This window comes from Primulina tabacum, chromosome 9 (assembly GCF_025594145.1).
Source record: "Primulina tabacum isolate GXHZ01 chromosome 9, ASM2559414v2, whole genome shotgun sequence".
Lineage (NCBI taxonomy): Eukaryota > Viridiplantae > Streptophyta > Magnoliopsida > Lamiales > Gesneriaceae > Primulina > Primulina tabacum.
The window spans coordinates 27573048-27590965 of record NC_134558.1 but is presented as its reverse complement, the minus strand read 5'-3'; the positions used below and the strand labels follow the sequence as shown (position 1 = coordinate 27590965).

The following is a 17918-nucleotide window of genomic DNA, read 5'->3' as shown; positions in this document are numbered from 1 at the left end:
CAGACTCTTACTAAGCTCACGTGCGGCCTTTGTCCCTTGACTCCGCCTCTGCGAATACAAGTAAAGCAACCTTAGATAATAATTTTGGGTGGTTAATTGAATGAGTAAGCACAAGGAATTCGGAAAATTTGTAGTGATATAAAGTACGATATTGGTGAGTGATTTACAAATGAACTTTTACAAATGAACTTTACATCTATATATACAAGTCATCTACATTATCTAGATCTTTCTAGTAAGTAGTTGTCGAGAACAAATATCTAGAATACTCCACACTATTCTGTATATTTAATGTTTCTAAAACTCCTTATATTTGTCTTTTACACGACAAATGAGTCCCTAGAATTATCTAGATCTTTCTCTAAGTTTCCACACTTCTCTGGACTGCACCTTAAGCTTCAAAACATAATGTAATATTTTTCGAAAATATATAATGAAATTTGTAAATTATCTACGAATAAAAGTCGTATTAAATTAAAAAATATTTTATAAATGTAGTTATTTAAAATTATTTATATATTGTACATATTATATCAATTTGAAATAAAATATAAATAAGTTATTTTTTGTGATAAAGAGCATAATAAATAATTTGATTAAATTACACTGTAAATTGAATGGAATCCAATCATATGTATCAATTAGGTCATTAACAAAAGTGCATGTACCAATTTACTATTTTATGAAAAGTTCGTGTACTAAATTGTTTTTTTTTCTTTCTAATTATCCAAATTACTTCTGAAATTAACTAAAGTTACCCACTAGTTATTCAGTCAAATTTGATTGCAAACATAATACATTTTCCAACAATTCTCAACATCAATAAGACAAAAACTTATATGAGATGGTCTTACGGATCATATTTGTCAGACGGATATCTTATTTGGGTCATCCATGAAAAAATATTACTTTTTATGCTAAGAATATTATTTTTTATTATGAATGTCCACCGGTTATTTCAGTCAAATTTGATTGCAAACATAATACATTTTCCAACAATTCTCAACATCAATAGAACTAATCCATGCAGACAACACAGGTTTTAAGACAGAGCTCCAATATAAAAAAAAATACAGATACTTCATACTTAATCTGAACCTTCATTATATTTTTGGAGTCGAATCTGACTTGCTTCATTGATTATTGAACGTGAAGACCCAAACGTATTCAATAATCTAGGGAAGGTTATTTCTCAAAATTAAAAGTTGACCAAAAAGGCATAAACCAAATAAAACGTGGAAGATAAATGAGATGCTTTGTTGAATCAGAGCAAACTATGTTTCCCAGAGGCTACTTTATACAGTTGTGTGTATACATAGTAAGTCGTACCGCTGGTAATATTAGCAAAAAAGGTTCGACGTCGTGTCTTTTCATTCTGATCTTCAAGAAAAACTATTAAAAACAGGAGAAAATATAGCAGGTGCTCCCAAGATTTAACCTTTTGGATTGACTGTGACCACATGAATACTCCTTTGTTCAATCACCCCTCCGTCCATATACATATCCCGTATTTGAAATCTTCTGACTGCGGAAGTTCAAGAAGCCGTTTGTATTGCTGATAAGGCTCTAAAAGTATAAAACTCAACCGTGGAACTAATTTCTTATTCTTCTGATCCGAACGCGTGTTACAGTAATTTCAGCTACAAAGACCTTCAAATAAAATATTGTCACCATTGCAAATGAAAAAAAATGAAATCAGAACATTGTGCAGCATAATGTGATGCATGATGAGTCAAAATAATCCAACAATCGAACAAATTGCCAATTCAGCAAACAAGATAGGATGACAAAAAATGAGTAGATACATGACAGATATGATTCATACTTCAAGGGATTTGATAAATACCAACACACATATGGACTGTAAAATTAATTTGAAGTGATGAACAATATTACGAAACACGGAAAATGAAACGGTTTAAAAACATCGCATGGTCAAAAAATCACCAGCTAGCAAAGACTAATTGTATTTTAACCCCAAAGCTATAAAAGGGGATGAACAAGTTGACGTCTAAAAATTCCAAGGATTCATAGATCAGTAACTAGTTAAGCTATTATGGTGTTCTTACATAGAAACACATATACATTAAGCAGAGCAATCGAGTTCCAAAATTACATTGACTAGAAACAGGAAAAAAATTATGCAGACAAATGACTTTTAACACGCAGTTGGAAACAAATATCACAACAACAAAAAAATGATTATTGTATACTGCATTGTCGCATTCATGTCAATCAAAAGGCAACAAAAGACAGCAGTAATCTCAAAAACAGTAAGAAATCAACAGAAAATAGGAGTTATTATATTGCAAGATGGTCATCACTAATTACCTTAAAGAAGGACAACCTTACAAAAATGGAAGTCCATGGCTATTCCAAAACCACCATTTAGGTACAAATATCTGCAAGTTGTACCGTAGATCATGGAGTCGAGAAATTATTGTAGATAAAATTACCATGCCAATCTTCATATCGATGGACTAGAGGTCCTCCGAAGGTTGTAAAGCTCGAATCTTTACCATGATTTTCTTGTAAGATGCACTAGAAGAAGTAGGGGATTCAAGACCACAAAGTGCAGTTGAGTCACAGTATCCATAACCAATGAGAACTCCACATTTGCGACAAAGAAATTTTGTTTTTGAACGGTAATGACCCCAACATATTGGAAGACAGTTCACTTCATCAACTTGAGTAAATCGGCTGACATCAATGGAAAGAAAGGAGACAAAACCTTTGTTGATTGATTTCCTGTATTTGGAGGATATGCTAGAAGTTGCACGATTGGATGATGTCAGGTTGAGGGGATATCCACAAGCCCCACAACTGAAAAGATCGTGAAAAAGAAAGAAACTTTTCAATGGAAGTTAAATGCTAACCACACGTGCATGTAAATACGCTTTGTTAAAACAGGGAAAAATTTTATATCTGTAATTAGTAAAGCTGTCAAGAAAATTGATGGTAAAATCCTTATAACCCCACACCCTCGACCAAAAGAAAGGAAGGAAAAAGAATGGCGACAGATCAAAAATCCAAAATGGATTAAGTTTTTCTCTAGAAATGTTTTCCATATATATATAGTCCAATTCAATGATCTTTTGTCCTTTCCAGTTTTCGGGTATTTTTTCTTCCAAATTTTATTGATTGGGTCAAGTAGAAAGAAGCAAGACGACAAATTATAAACAACAAGAAAACACACAGTAGGACACACTGAACGTGCCACATGATGGTCATAATTAAATCAATATCAACATGAGGTGTTATTTATGATTGGATTTCAGTAAGTTGTATACCATGAAAACAATAACCATTAACTTTATACATTTCTATGAAGGACTGGGACCAACAATCCTGGTCAAATTCACACTTTGCAATCAATACATAAGCTATACATTTAACATTATTTAAATCCACATATAATTTCTAGAATATACCATGACGCATATCATTTTTCAGCAAACTCGGCATAGCGTGATTGATTGAGAATTTCAACTCGCCCCCTCCCTCCCCGAAGAACTAAGTATTTGATATGCTCCTAAATATTCAAAACAAAATCAATGCTTTTCGTGAAGATCGGTTACCTTTATTTACTTATTAATTTGTTATTTTTACGGCATTTTAATCATTAGATTATAATTCTTATTACTTTCATCATCAAATTATGCATAGATACTCTTTACTTCTACCTAAAATCCTGTTCACTGGTGCATTCTTGATCAAGAATGCTGGAATAAATGAGTCACAATTGACCAGATTCCAAGTCATAATTCCCATTATAGCATCGGGCATTTCATCGGCAGACCAATAATTAGCGACCCAACTAAGAAATAAAAGTCTCAGAATCTAATTACACAGATAAAGTAAGACAAAGGAGAAGAATAAAAAGAGCAAAGAGATATATTTTCTCAAAGCCCACGACCACAAATCGACAACAACTGAAAGCCCACAATACATAAAATCTCACGATGAACAATTCCAAACAAAATCGCTTAATTTCAACAGTAAACAAGCATCAAAAAAGATGTCCCAGAATTGCATTCACACAAATCAAACAGACCCAGAGACCCAGAAATTTTTAAACAAGAATATTGCAAAACGAAGATGGGTATTGAAAAGTCGCAATGGAAATTACCTGTAGGAGACTTCTTCCGCTTGCGACATTGCTGAGAGATCAATTTTCAGTTCAAGAATTTGATGGATGTAAAGTTTGGAGTAGTCGAGTTCGAATGAAAGAGCTTTTTGAATTAGTCAAGACACTTCAGAAGAGCCGTCAGGATTTGAACTTGTTTTGGCTTTTCATACGCTCGTTCGAGCCACATTTAATTTTTCCATTATTATTTTATTCTTCGATTTTTTTTATGAAATAAAACTCGAATATTATAATATTTTATCGATAAATAGCATCAACAATCTCTGTAAAAATTAAAATATATGAAAAACTTATATATTTAAATTAATTAAATTAAATTAAAAATCTTGTGTTTCTAAAAAATCAAACATAAAACTCTTACAAAAAAACAAACGTTTTCCCTATTTTTTTAGATTTCATTTCCGAAAAATATTTACATTGATTTTATTTTTGATTGATTCTTGGGGAATTTGTCAAAAAATCCCTATACCCATTCTTAACTTTCTCTTTACTCTCTACCCCACTAAAACTTTGTTCCAACTCCCCATTTCTTTTAAATTTCCAAATTTACCCTTATATCTATATTTTGAATAATTGGTTTTTCTTATGTAAATAATGGTCCATCATGCTTCCGTAAAATAAATTAAATTTTTACCTTTTTGACCGGAGTACCACCGGGTTATATCCACCGTATTTTACAGACTGCTCCTCACAGCCCAATCACGCGATCGCAACCGATGGTTACCGACGTAGATTCCTTCAGCAGTACTTGGCACAACTCTAATTCGTTTCCTACCTTAGAGTGTACAGTAGAAGATAAAATTTTGAAAATAATACATGAGAGGGGCTAAGAGCAAAGATCTCTTTATTCAAACACCAACATTTTATTAATACATAGTAACCTCCTGTAGAGGAGGAGAAACTTGTTTAGATACTAATAGTAGCTGAACTCACTACACACATATACTTGAAAGAAAATTATTACAAATGATTTGAAGAAAAATAAAGAGGTTGATCGATGCCTTCATCTTCCTTCTGCTTCTTTATTTATAGAAGGCTCCTTCGGATTTGAAACTCGGACTTCAAATCTTCATAAGACTTTACAGCTTGCACATGGACCATGTAGTGGTTGAGTGGTCCATTGAGATGATGGTTGAGTGGTCCATTGGGATGGTCCCTCCACCTTTCTTGATTTGTCTTCTTCTATATCATTAATCTAGAAATAGTCATTTCTTGAATTTTTATCTGCCTGCATAAATATTTTATATGCATCTGGATCAGATCAGCTTGTATCTCCCTTCCTCTTTCTTTGAGCCGTTTATAATAATCTTTGGAATTTTTCAGCTCTTTTCTTGTTGCCTTAATCCTTCTTCTGAAAACTTTGAGATATGAAAAATACATTTCCTTTTGTTTCCAGTTTTGGTTTAAGTCTGGTGTGGTTTACTGGTTCTCATCTGTCTTTATTTATAGATGAAAATTTCGGGACCAGTTGTTTAGCTTTTATTCATTGGATTCCTCTTTTTAAAGATATTGTATCTAATGTCCTTTTGTCTTTTACCACTCATTATTAGTGGTTTTCGTGTCATCTACCACCTATTATTGGTGGTCCTTGTCCTTCCACTCACATAGTGGGTTTTCTTTTTGCTAATGGGCTGATCACATGTACACCCTTAATTTTGTCGAGGAATCTTTGGTTTTCGTTGTCCTCGAGAAAAACGTGAAGGTGGTCCATCCCCACTTGTATTTGTGTTGGTAAAGTGTTTTCCGATCAGATCTCGGTTTGAATCCTTTACCGAATTCAGGTTCCTTCTAGTTTTGGCATTCAAGGCAGATGTTTTCTGACCATCTTCCTATATGTGCCATGTTACAGAATTTTCGGCGAGTTTCTTTACTAGCCGGCAGCTTGCTGTTCCACAAAAAATCTCTTTTTCTCGAATAAATCTTCTGCAAAACTTGTTGTTTTTCCTGTCATGGTATTTAACAGGAATTATCCGTTCACTGAATGATTATAAAATTTGAACGGAAACTTGACTTTGTCCATCTCAGTGAGACAGACCCATAGACCCCAAGCTCTTCTGGTAGACATATCATCTTCAGAAATTGAAGCAACCAGGGGTGTTTCTTCTGTCGGAGGTTCCTTGATAAATTTTTGAACATTTGTATCCGGCCTCCTTAACTTAATGAAATGAAAGACTTCATGGGAGCCTTTTCCTGCTGGTTCTGGTGCTGCACTAAAGAAGTATAGCTCCAAAACATCTCCTCTGGACAAATAATCATTATTTGCCCAAGTTTCGTGAACAGCTTCCTGGATCCACTTTGGTAGACCTAAGATTTTCGGAAAGCTAGGTGATGTAGTATAAACTGAGGCAAGAGCCTCGAATTCATACCATGCTTTAACCTCCTTTGGATATGAATTTGGTTTCATCCATACCCTGGGATATTTTCCTGAAACATCAACCCTGTTGGTAGCTGGGTTAATGCCAATTCTTCTCTTTAATTTCTCCCAATTCTGTTGATAAACCTGAAATGGAGAAATTGTTGCTTTGTTAGTACCAACCTTAGATTTGCCTTTGTCAATACGAGGCCTAAGGTTGATCTCTCCCTCTTCAATCCCCGAGGTGAAGGGTTGACTTGAAGACTCAAGATAAGGATCAGGAGTCTCAATTTTTGTTTCAGCCGACTCATCTGGTAATGATCCCGACTTAACACTTGTGCAAGGGGTATTTGAATCCCCCACTACAGGTATAGAGTCCTGTACTCGAAAACTCTCCATTTGGGAAACCAATGGTTTCTCAATGCCTTGGAGGATAGGCCTTTGCATTACAGACCATAACTGAGTATATGCCTGTAAACAACCTGTAATTCGATCAGAGACAATTCTTTTATCAGCTTGTTGTAGCCTTCCCGCAACTTTTGCGTTAACGGCCAACTTGTTGAACTCGGTTTGAAGCATTTCAAGGTGTTCCCTCAAATGCCTCTGCATCTTGATAATAGCATCAATGTCAATGCTGTCCATCTCTTGTTAAAAAATCTTCAAGAATATTTTCATGAGATTTTATTATCACAATATCAAAAATATAATTCTGACATAGTGCCTGCCATCTTAATAATCTGGCCTTCTCAGGTTTAGACTCAATTTTGTTCCTTAAGAAAGCTTTTACCTGTGTATTGTCAACCTTCAAAGTAAATTTCTTTGCAAGTAAAAATAATGGCCATTTTTCAAAAGCCCTTTTTACTGCATAAAATTTTTTTTCGTTGATATGCCATTTAATGGCTTCTGCATCTGAGAATAACCCACTAAAGTATCTGCATGGTTGTTCTCCATCTGGGGTGAGCTTAGTAAGAACTCCTGCCCACCAATGATCACTGGCATCGGTATACAATACCAGATCATCTTCGTCTTGAGGAATAGCCATTTTTGAAAGATTTTTACCAACCTTCTTTAAATGTATAAGTCCTTCTGTGTGTTCTTTTGTCCATATAAATTTTGCATCTTTTTTCAATAATGGACTGAACACCTTCCTGTGTTTTGCTAGGTTTTTGATAAACATCCCAGCAAAGTTAACAACTCCTAAGAAACTTTGAAGTTGCTTCTTGTCTTTGAGATTTTCTAAAAATTCTGCACCTTTTCCACTATGTGTTCTTGCAGAATTATTCCTGACTCATCGATTTCAATTCCGAGGAATTCAATCTTTCTTGTAGCAATGACTGCTTTCTTTTCAGATAAAACAAGTCCTTCTTTCTTGCAAACATTAGAGAAAATCTCCAAATGCTTAACATGTTCATTCATATCTTTAGATGCTATTAAAACATCATCAATGTAAACAAACATAAACTTAAAATAATCTTTAAAAAGATTATCCATTTTCCTTTGAAATATCTGGGGTGAATTAGCCAATCCCATTGGTAACACTTCCCAAATATAATGTTCTTGAGGTGTGGAGAAAGCTGTGAATTTCTTGCTTCCTTCCTCCATCCGAATCTGATAAAATCCGGACTTACAATCAAATTTAGAGAATATCTTTGCATTGCGTATGCAACTAATTAGATGTTCTCGGCTTGGTATAAAATACCCATCAAACTCCAGAATTTTATTAATTTCTTGATAATTAATAACTAATCTGGGTTTACCTCTTTTTATCTCACCATGATTTCTTACCAGGAAACCTGGACTACTATATGGTGACATACCTGCTTTGATTAAACCAAGGTCCAAATCTTCCTTGATTATAATCTGCATATCCTTTTGATCAATGATATTCATTGGGATAGGCTTGCAACGGACAAATTCATACTCTTTGCCTTCCTTAATCTTAAGGCAAGCTTTGAGTTGATTTCTGTCCCACCATGCCAAGGGATCTTCGTTGTAATTTTCTTTGATCCTTTTCTTGACATTTTCCAATGATACATTAGATTCAAACTCTACTTCATTTGTTTGTAAAGTTATCTTAAAGCATTTTATATCTTCTGGTTGGAGTACTTGATCTACTCTTAAATGGAGCATTGTTTCTCCAAACCGCCTAGAATCCTTCATTTTTGGATTCAGAAGTTGTCCCGAATCACCACGCTTGCTGCGAAACTGGATTGGCAATTTTCTGTGAAATGCCTGTCTTAGTCTCTGGACTATGATTTTGTGATCACATGGTGTTGTGAACACTAATCTTCTAGTCTCATTTTCTTGAGTATAGGACTTGAACATCTGTAGGAAATTATTTCCTAACAATATGTCAGCTCCTGTATCATGAAAATAAATTGGTGGTGTCTTTACCTTGTACCAAGGTGTTTGTCCAGCACCGCCAATCATGATTTCTGTCATCTTAATCCCTTTACTTAAGATTAAGATTCTTCTGGAAAAATCTCTTCCAGCAATCTTTGGTAACTCTTCTTCCAAATTATTTGGAAAAATACCCCTTTTTGCTGTATAGATTCCAGCACCTGAATCAATATAAGCAGCAAAGTATTCTGCCTTATATTGTTCATACAACATTCCTACTGGAATGTATATGGAAAATGGACTTGTGGTCATTGGATTTTCCACATCTTATCATCTACCATAAACTCCATTCCATACTCTAGACGTTTCCAGGGTTTGTGTTCCTCGAGAAACTCTAGTCCAAGAATCAGTCGATTTGATTCTTTCCCTGGAATTCCTTGAATATGAACTTCCAATTCTCCGATATTAATATGTCCTTGGTAAGTTCCTATCATAGGTTGTTCCAAATAGTATATTGAATTACAAGGAAATTGATTCTTTTGTTTAGTAATACTATTTCGACTTCCTTCCACCCTTCTGGGCATCGAAGTTTTTCTATTGTAGAAAAACTTTTTAGCTCTTGTTGGGTTTCTATGACAGGCGTTTTTCCCCATCTGTAACTTGTAATTCTATCTCCTTGAAAAGATAGTCTTCTAGATTTCAATCTAAGACTTTGATTCCTTTGTAGAATCGGTTTGTCTTGTATTTGGATATCTGTTTCCTGTATTAAAGGAAACTCGACTCTTTCTGGATAAATTGCCTGAGCAACTTTTCCGAATATCTCAGGAATTTCAATAAACTCATTTCTAATAAACAATTCAGAATGATGTGTATTAGATAGAGCATATGAAATTTGATAAGTAATAGAATATGGCCTATTACCTTCTTTCATCAACCTTTTTTCCTTGAAATTCTGATGCAATGTCAAGGCTCGGCTGAAATCTCGATCTGCCAAGTTGTAGGCTATCCTTGGATAGATTACTCCTACAATCTTTCCTGCACAGAGATTTCCTGAGATTGTTCCCAGTACTGAATCTTGTAGATTCCCCATTCTTTTATCGCATATAGCAATATTAATAGGTGAATCTTACAGAAGCGGTTTTTTTCAATTTTAAGATCGGTTTTTACCCGCTCCAGCACTTTTACCACCGGTTGCAAAATCGCTCCTCTTATTGATGACCTTATATCTTATGGAAGCGGTTTTTTCAACCGGTGGTACAAGTTGAAGAACCGCTTCTATTGTTTATTTTAGGTGCGGTTTGATAATGCTCGTACCCATCACATATTTACAACAGTTTCGAACCGTTTTTGTATTTGTGTATTTAGGAACCGTTTCAAAGTGTTCTAAAAGGCGTGAAGTGTAAGAACGGTCTTACACCGCTCCTACATGCCATGGATATAAGAGCGATTTACAACCGCTATCGATGTTGCCAATTAAAGAGCGGTTTGAAACCAATTGTACATAGTGTGAATATTACAACGGTTTTGGACCGCTCCCGTAGCTCTGCATTTAGGAGCCCCTTCAAAGCATTCTAAAAAGAGTGAGGTGTAAGAACGGTCATTCACCGTTCCTACACGCCATCAATATAAGAGTGCTTTGCAACCGCCATTGATGGTGGCAACTGAAGAGCGGTTTGACACCGATCATACACGTCGTGCATATCACAACTTTAAGAGCGGTTGCAAATCACTCCTATATGGCATCGATACAGGAGCAAGAAATATAGGACCGGTGTCAAACCGCTTTGGACACAGTTGGCAATAAGAATGGTTTTCCTCCGTTCCTATACATTGTCGATATGAGAGTAGTTTTCAAATCGTTCGTAAAACAAAAGATATAGAAGCAATGTTTGAGCCGATATTTTAAAATGATTTTAATAAAATTATTTGGAATTGCTCCCAAATCCAATTTAACAATAATTTACTCTTTTACTGTATTTTATTTAAAACAAATATACATTATTTCGCAAACAATTCATCAAACAAAAAAAATAGATAAATAAATATTCATCAAATAAACAATAAAAAAATTCATATTTAATATTTCAATCCACAAAATGAATGTTATCATTAATTAATAAAAAACACTATTATCCACACAAAATATCAATAATACTTCCAATTTCTAATATAAAATAACCCAAAATATTTCAAATTCAATGGATAAAATAAAAATGTTTTTCAAATTTCTTCTAATCACTATTCGACTCTGACATTGATGGAGATCTGCGACTTTCATGTGCATTTTGTGGAGTTTTTGTCTGTTGCTGCATAATATCTGCCATGATAGCTGCCATCTAGAAAAAAAATTAAATTAATACTATGCATTTATATAAGTACTCTAGAATCAATTCATTATTATTCAATATGTGGCTACGTGTGTTGGTAATAATTCTGGCCCACGAGATCCTCCAGCACTTCCAGTTATCATACTTTGAATGACTCTTGTAAAATTTTGGAGTTGATGTTCATGTATCTGTCTCACCCGCTCCATTTCTTCTAGCCAAACTTGGCTAGGCAATGCACCGGCTCCTAGACATCGAACCCGACCAGAATGCTCTAGTCCAAATATTTCACTGAAAATATACAAATAATTAGTATCGTACAATGTATAATTATATTTTAAAAACAAAATAAAATTGTAAATAGACAATAACCGAAATGCATCCTCATGCACTTCTGTTGGTTGTGTTCCTTCGGGCTTGTCTTGGAGATGACGCTGCACCGTATCATTTAGTAAATCCTAACAAAAAAAATTTTTCAATAAAATAAAAAATATTGAGAAGCTATTTCAAAGCGTTGAAACAATTATAACCTCAACTCGTATTGCTTCATCATCAACAAGAGCTCCTCCTTTCTTTTTACTTTGTCGACTCAAATGTAATATTTCAATACGAGTTGGTTTTCTGTCATTTTCTTGAAACTAAACATAGAAAAAAAAAAATTTTTGATTAAATATGCAAAAGTTATATTAGCCCAAGACTCATCTATATTGAATGATATCATCACAACAATAAAATCTTGATTATATTTTCAAATACTAAGCATGGAAAATGTCTTAAAAAAATTTACTACCTAAATCACATATGTTCAACAATAGCTCCCTTATATCTAATCCATACATGCCAAAAGTACACACACAAAAAAACATGTAATATAATAAATCAATAGTATGAAAATATTCGTGAAGATATTTTATGATCTAATACTTACAAACTTATATTCCAAAGATGCAATATTTGTCCGTCCTTGTGCATGTATCCCTCTTTTTTTACTCCCTTTTTCTCGATTTATTCTTGAAGTGCTCTGGAAAAATATAATTATATCAAATTTATCCATAACAAAAAAATATATATATAAATCAATCAAAATAAGAACAACCTCATTAGACTTCCAGTAATGACACAAAGTTTGCCATACTTCTGGCGTAAGGTCATGGGGAATGGGGCGAATTGACACAAGTTCCCTTAATGGAATATTTGGATCATAAGAAGTAGCTTTAACTTGGGTCTTCCATCGCCTCCATGAAACTCCCATCATCTGCATCACACTAGCTCTATGTTGATCGAGGATATCAAAACTTGCCTGTGAACATTGAAAAAGTTATAATAATGTTTTGAATTAAGTACGAATTAAAATATTTATCAACTTACTGTTAAACGTTCCCATGCATCATCCAAGCAACGCTTAGGCATTTTTCTCCAATCTGAAAAATCAAGGGGCAAAACATTTCCATTACGAGCAATGGTGCCCACAAAATTGGCAAGCGTCGGCTGCATTTCTCCATAAGGTTGACCTCTTTCATTAAATGTTGCTACTAAACGGTCACCGGGTGCTAAAGAATGAACATCCTTCATAATAGTTTTCCCACGTTTCTTTCGTGGGCTTTGGGATGAATGTGTGATCTCGTTGTGACCTAAAAAAATATGCAAAATTTTTTTCAAGTGATAAACATAATCAACAATTTATACTGAAAAAATATTTTTAACCTCCTCGATTATGCTCTTCGTTTTGTCTTGACTCCATGGTATTGATTTGTGTTGCATTGTTTTGTGGGTCTAATAATGGATTTGATGAAGTGATTTGTGAGTCGGGCTCATCTTCGTGTCCTCTATTACCCGTATCATCTCTATCGTCCACTTATATTCTGAAGCAACTTTCGCATTCTTTTATTTGTCATATTTAATATCAAACCTGAAAAATAATGAAAAAAATCGCACAAAATAAATATTAAATGTATATAATTAACAAAATGGTAATTTTTTATATTAAAAACTTCTTTGGAGATGCACATACCGCACACACCGAAGGACACTCGAAAATTGAGTGCAATTGATTTCACTGATATTTATTTTTCAGAAATGAAATATTTACACAAAAATTTATAAAACCAAGTATGAAACAAGAACTGAGGCATGTCACCTTAATTTCTAGATGGAAAAGAAAAGAAAACAAATATTGGGGTACACTGCCAACAAAATCGAGGTTCAATTAATAAAAAAAACATTCAATGCAAACACCATGCAAGAGTTCCTATACAATCCTCCCACCGCAAACCGTACTCAAATTTCAAGGAGAAGAAAATTTGTATAGCCTTCGATCGTTCTAAAAAATTGGATCTGACTGAGAATCCCATGTGTCTAAATACACGTGACGAACCAAGTATGAAACAAATTACATTAATCTAAAAATTCTCAATTGATCAAGATTCAAGAAAACCGTACAACCATGTAAGGAAGGTTTTACAATTTTGATAGTGCAAGAAGTAATCACATACAAGAAAATAAATTACCTCCAAATGCCAAAAGAAAAAGCAATCTTGCGTAGAAAAAGTGAATGATGAAAGAAGGAGAGAATTTGATAAAAGAGTTGGATGTTTATCTTTTCATATTATCACACTTTAAACTTTAATATGGAGGGAAATGTTTCAGATTAAGGTGTTTTAAAATTTTAAATGGATGTTTATCTTTTCAGAATTTTTTTAATTGGAGAAACTTTGGTGAATTATCTTTATCACCACAATTTTTAAAAAGTAGGGAACTTTTTGTGGAGAGATTTTTGTAATTTAAATATATATATTTTTATTATTTTGACGGTGGAACAAGAATCAAGACAAGCAAGAAGGAAATAAAAAAAAATCAATTGATTTTTAGTCAACTGAAATTATTTATAGTAGGATTTGAGCTATTACATTCACATATTTCTCCCGAACGAATATTTTTAAAAATGTCAAATATTTTGTCAAAGAAAGTGTGCACAAATTTTCCTATTTAATATAATTCAATTGGTTAAATGAAAATTTTGGTGGTAAATGTTATAAGATCTACCGCCAAAATTTTGACATTTGTGAAATTGAATATACTGTTAAATAAAAAAAATCAAAGAAACCAACATCATTATCTAATCAACTTACAAAAATTTCAGATTATATATTGAGTAATGATTTTTATAGATTTACTATATCATTTTCATAAAATATTTGTTTTCTGTAGTACACGTAATTTGACTCAGTCCTTCAAATCTCTCACACTTGGTCATTGCTAATTGTCATATTTTTAATTAAGTAGATAAATAGTCTTTTTAATTGATTAATCAATTTGAATTGAATAGTTAAGAGTAAATTACTATGCACTCTCTAAATCTAAACAAAAAATTCCTGTTAGTCATTGTCAAAAAAATTATTTATTTAAACTATTTGATCTACAACAAAATATGTTTGCACTCTCTACGTCCACATTTATTTTCTTAGATAAAATTCGACACAAAACATTAAAAATACAGTAATAATATATGATATTTGAGTACTAATTTTTTCAGATCTGATATTAATATATGTTTTTTGAGTACTCAAAATACTCAAAAAACATATATATCAAATACTAATATTGATTACACATTTGTATTTTCGGATGAAAATTAATACAAAATATTAAAAATACAGTACTTACTAATATATGATATTTGAATTCAGATATAATACTGATATATGATTTTTGAGTACTTAAACATTTTTATCAAATGTTATTATTAATAAAGTTGTTCTAAATTTATACTAGATACAAAATGGATCCCTAAATCGATATATCACCGATCACTTGGCCTCAAATGGGATGATCAATTTCACAGGTATTGAAAAAACTTATTGATAAATTTTAGTAATATTATCTTTTTCATATCTTCATGTTTGCTAGAGATATATGCTCGTTCTTTTATCCGTAATCCCCACTCTTTTTCTTCACAGAAAAATTCATGCAAGTTCCAACAAAAAACATTTCTATTTATTATATTCACTTACAAATTTAAGATTCAATTTTTTATTTATCATCATCCAGATTATATTTAATATCTATTTTATAGATATGATAATATTACTAAAATTTATATCTTATTAATTTACATATATATATATCTTTTGTTTTATTTACTATTTTATAATATATATATCTTTTGTTTTATTTACTATATTTTATAAAATTAATAAGATATAAATTTTAGTAATATTATCTTTAATATCTATAAAATAGATACTAAATATAATCTGGATGATGATATTTAATATCTATTTTATAGATATTAAAGATAATATTACTAAATTTTATATCTTATTAATTTTATAAAATATAGTAAATAAAACAAAAGATCTAAAAAATATAAATTTATTACATATATATGATAGGATCGATTAACGTATCAAGAGTGTTTAGAATGGGGGTTGAATAAACACTCTCAATTAAAACTGATATTTTCGAATTTTAAGTTCAGTTTGGTGAAAAACTGATTCTCGGAATCTTGTTGGTCAATTACAATCAGTTAAACTAAAGTAGTTGCGGAAAGTAACTGACTGAAAGATAGAATACGAAAATAAAATACACAAGGATTGTTTCTGGATGTTCGGAGATTTCAATTACTCCTACGTCACCCCTTCTATCTCAAGGATAGGATTTCCACTAAAAGACTTTGATCGAATACAAGATTTGTACTGACCCACTTCAGTTTGGACTTATCACTGCCAAAAGCTGAAACTCTTAGTATCACAAAATGTTCTCAGTGCGTAACTGATCTTAGCACTATCGAATTTAACGATTATTACAAAGTGCTAGTGAGCTCAAATTGTAGCCTTGACTGCTACGAATAAATCAAGTAAGAGTGAGCTAAGATTTTGGCAGAGTAACAACAAGCTTTGAATAGAGTGATCTCTTCTTTTTTTTTAGTTGTTCTTCTGTCATATTTATAAGCTTCCCTTCCAACGGTAACTTGAGATATATTTGAATCTTTGTATCCGTTGATTGCCACTTCATTTTTGTTTGCTTCATTTATTGTAATGCGGCGTCTTAACTGCTTTAGCCGTAATGCGTTGTTCTAAGCTGTATTGATTGAAGTGAGGCGTTTCATATTCAGTTGCAGTCTTCTATGTTTCTTTTTCGGTTGAGTGTTCTTTTCCGAGACATGTTCAGTTGAAGGATGCTTAGCTTAAAAGCATACGGCTGAATGTATCAACTGATCAGTTTTCTTTATTAGATCAGCTGATTTCAGTTGTTAAGTCCAGTTGCTGAATATAATCGCGCGTATCAGTTGGTTGATCAGTTTAAAAGCATACGGCTGAATGTATCAACTGATCAGTTTTTTTATTAGATCAGCTGATTTCAGTTGTTAAGTCCAGTTGCTGAATATAATCGCGCGTACCAGTTGGTTGATCAGCTTGTCAAACTCCAGAATTTAGAGTCTGGTTTTCAACAATATATATATATATATATATATATATATATATATATATAAACAGAGTTGTTGCTACATTTAGTAAGTTCCCGCCTAAATGACATTCTAAAAAAAAGAAATAAATGAAAAATGTGGTAATATATATTATTATAAATGTCTAAATATATTTAATTCATTATTAGACTGTATATTAATGTATGTGTGTATAACTGCTTGAAAATTGAATCTCTTCTAAGAATTACAAACCAATTTAAATTACATTTCAAATTTCAAATCTAGAAATTAAATTTCATTCTGGTAATTATAAATCAAATTCAAATTGTTATTCAAAATTTCAATATGAATTCTGAAAATTTGAAACATGTTTCAAAAATTGTACTCCGCTGAAATTATTTTATTAATTTAAAATTAATGACACATATATATAGATGTAAGGTTATTATAATTAAAAAATTTCATCTATATTTTAGATGAACTAATTTTTAATTTGATTTTATTTTTGAGATCTAATATATTTATTTCAATGATAGTATAAAATCAATTTTCTCTTCAATATATTAACTTTAATCTTAGACCAAGAATTCTCGAATTATTATAGATGATTAAAAAATAATCGTATGTCAATTTAATATAAACTAGCATTTTTATTTTTTTTTATTCATGCAAAATAATATAAACAAGGAAAAATTGTTAATTAACATATTTAGAATTAAAATATATGTATGAAATTTGACATATTCAACATGAAAATTTTGTTAGTTAAATTACTTCAAGGCAAAAATTGATTATGGAGTTGTTAGTAGGCTATTGTTAATAATCATCTTAAATAAATTTATATTAAATAACAATTACTATTTTTTTATACTTGAATACATTTATCTTTGAGTTATCATTATAAATGTTTTTCTTAGAATTAGTTCCATTTATTTTAATTATTTTTGTTGTAAATATTTAAACAGAAAATATGGATTTGAGAGTCAGCGTATCTCAACAATTTAGTTTTCATGGTTCAGTCAAGATGCTGATTCCAACATCAATATATACGTTAAATGATATTACAAATGGTATGATTTCTTTTAATTAAATAAATTACTTTATCTCCAACATACATTATTCTCTTAGATTATCCAATGACACTAGATTGATCGTGACAAGGCTCGAAAACCATGTTTTGGAAGGAAAAATTCTTACTGGAAGTAACGCAGGTCATAAATTGTTTATTCCAAGAATGTCATTGACACCTTCTGATCTAAGGCTTCCTTTTAAATTTCAACAAAGACAGTTCAGTATTCTTTAATTGTATCATATGCAATGATAATCAAC

At 31.9% G+C, this 17918-nt stretch overlaps 2 protein-coding genes across 4 annotated transcripts; both read right to left on the bottom strand.

The window, feature by feature from the left end:
• Nucleotides 1-1182: 1182 nt before the first annotated feature.
• LOC142555076 (uncharacterized protein At4g08330, chloroplastic-like) lies at nt 1183-4266 on the bottom strand. 3 transcript variants are annotated; one of them, XM_075665738.1, is made up of 4 exons: nt 4130-4266; nt 2520-2823; nt 2332-2402; nt 1192-1650 (listed from the first exon to the last, which is right to left on the bottom strand). In XM_075665738.1, exons 1-3 carry the CDS (start codon nt 4156-4158, stop codon nt 2349-2351), a joined length of 387 nt encoding a protein of 128 aa, XP_075521853.1. In that variant the 5' UTR covers nt 4159-4266; the 3' UTR covers nt 1192-1650; nt 2332-2348. The 3 variants fall into 3 exon arrangements, 2 of the variants coding, with proteins under 2 accessions (XP_075521852.1, XP_075521853.1); XM_075665737.1 differs by having other exon boundaries at nt 1183-2402; XR_012822320.1 differs by having other exon boundaries at nt 1196-1650; nt 2332-2823.
• Nucleotides 4267-11392: 7126 nt separating this feature from the next.
• On the bottom strand, nt 11393-12943 carry LOC142504350 (uncharacterized). Its single transcript, XM_075617228.1, has 7 exons — nt 12869-12943; nt 12533-12795; nt 12261-12464; nt 12093-12185; nt 11695-11802; nt 11537-11622; nt 11393-11438 (listed from the first exon to the last, which is right to left on the bottom strand). The coding sequence occupies exons 1-7, from the start codon at nt 12903-12905 to the stop codon at nt 11393-11395; spliced, it is 837 nt and encodes a 278-aa protein (XP_075473343.1). The 5' UTR covers nt 12906-12943.
• Nucleotides 12944-17918: the final 4975 nt, after the last annotated feature.

Excerpts from the sequence above, each read along its gene's own strand:
- LOC142555076 (XM_075665737.1), bottom strand. The coding sequence starts at position 4,158 with ATGTCGCAAGCGGAAGAAGTCTCCTACAG. Across the intron at positions 2,824-4,129 it reads GCGGAAGAAGTCTCCTACAG|TTGTGGGGCTTGTGGATATC; the intron begins GTAATTTCCATT and ends CGATCTTTTCAG. Across the intron at positions 2,403-2,519 it reads CATCTTACAAGAAAATCATG|ATATTTGTACCTAAATGGTG; the intron begins GTAAAGATTCGA and ends TACAACTTGCAG.
- LOC142504350 (XM_075617228.1), bottom strand. The coding sequence starts at position 12,905 with ATGGAGTCAAGACAAAACGAAGAGCATAATCGAGGAG. Across the intron at positions 12,465-12,532 it reads ATGCATGGGAACGTTTAACA|GCAAGTTTTGATATCCTCGA; the intron begins GTAAGTTGATAA and ends CAATGTTCACAG. Across the intron at positions 11,803-12,092 it reads CATCTTTGGAATATAAGTTT|TTTCAAGAAAATGACAGAAA; the intron begins GTAAGTATTAGA and ends TTCTATGTTTAG.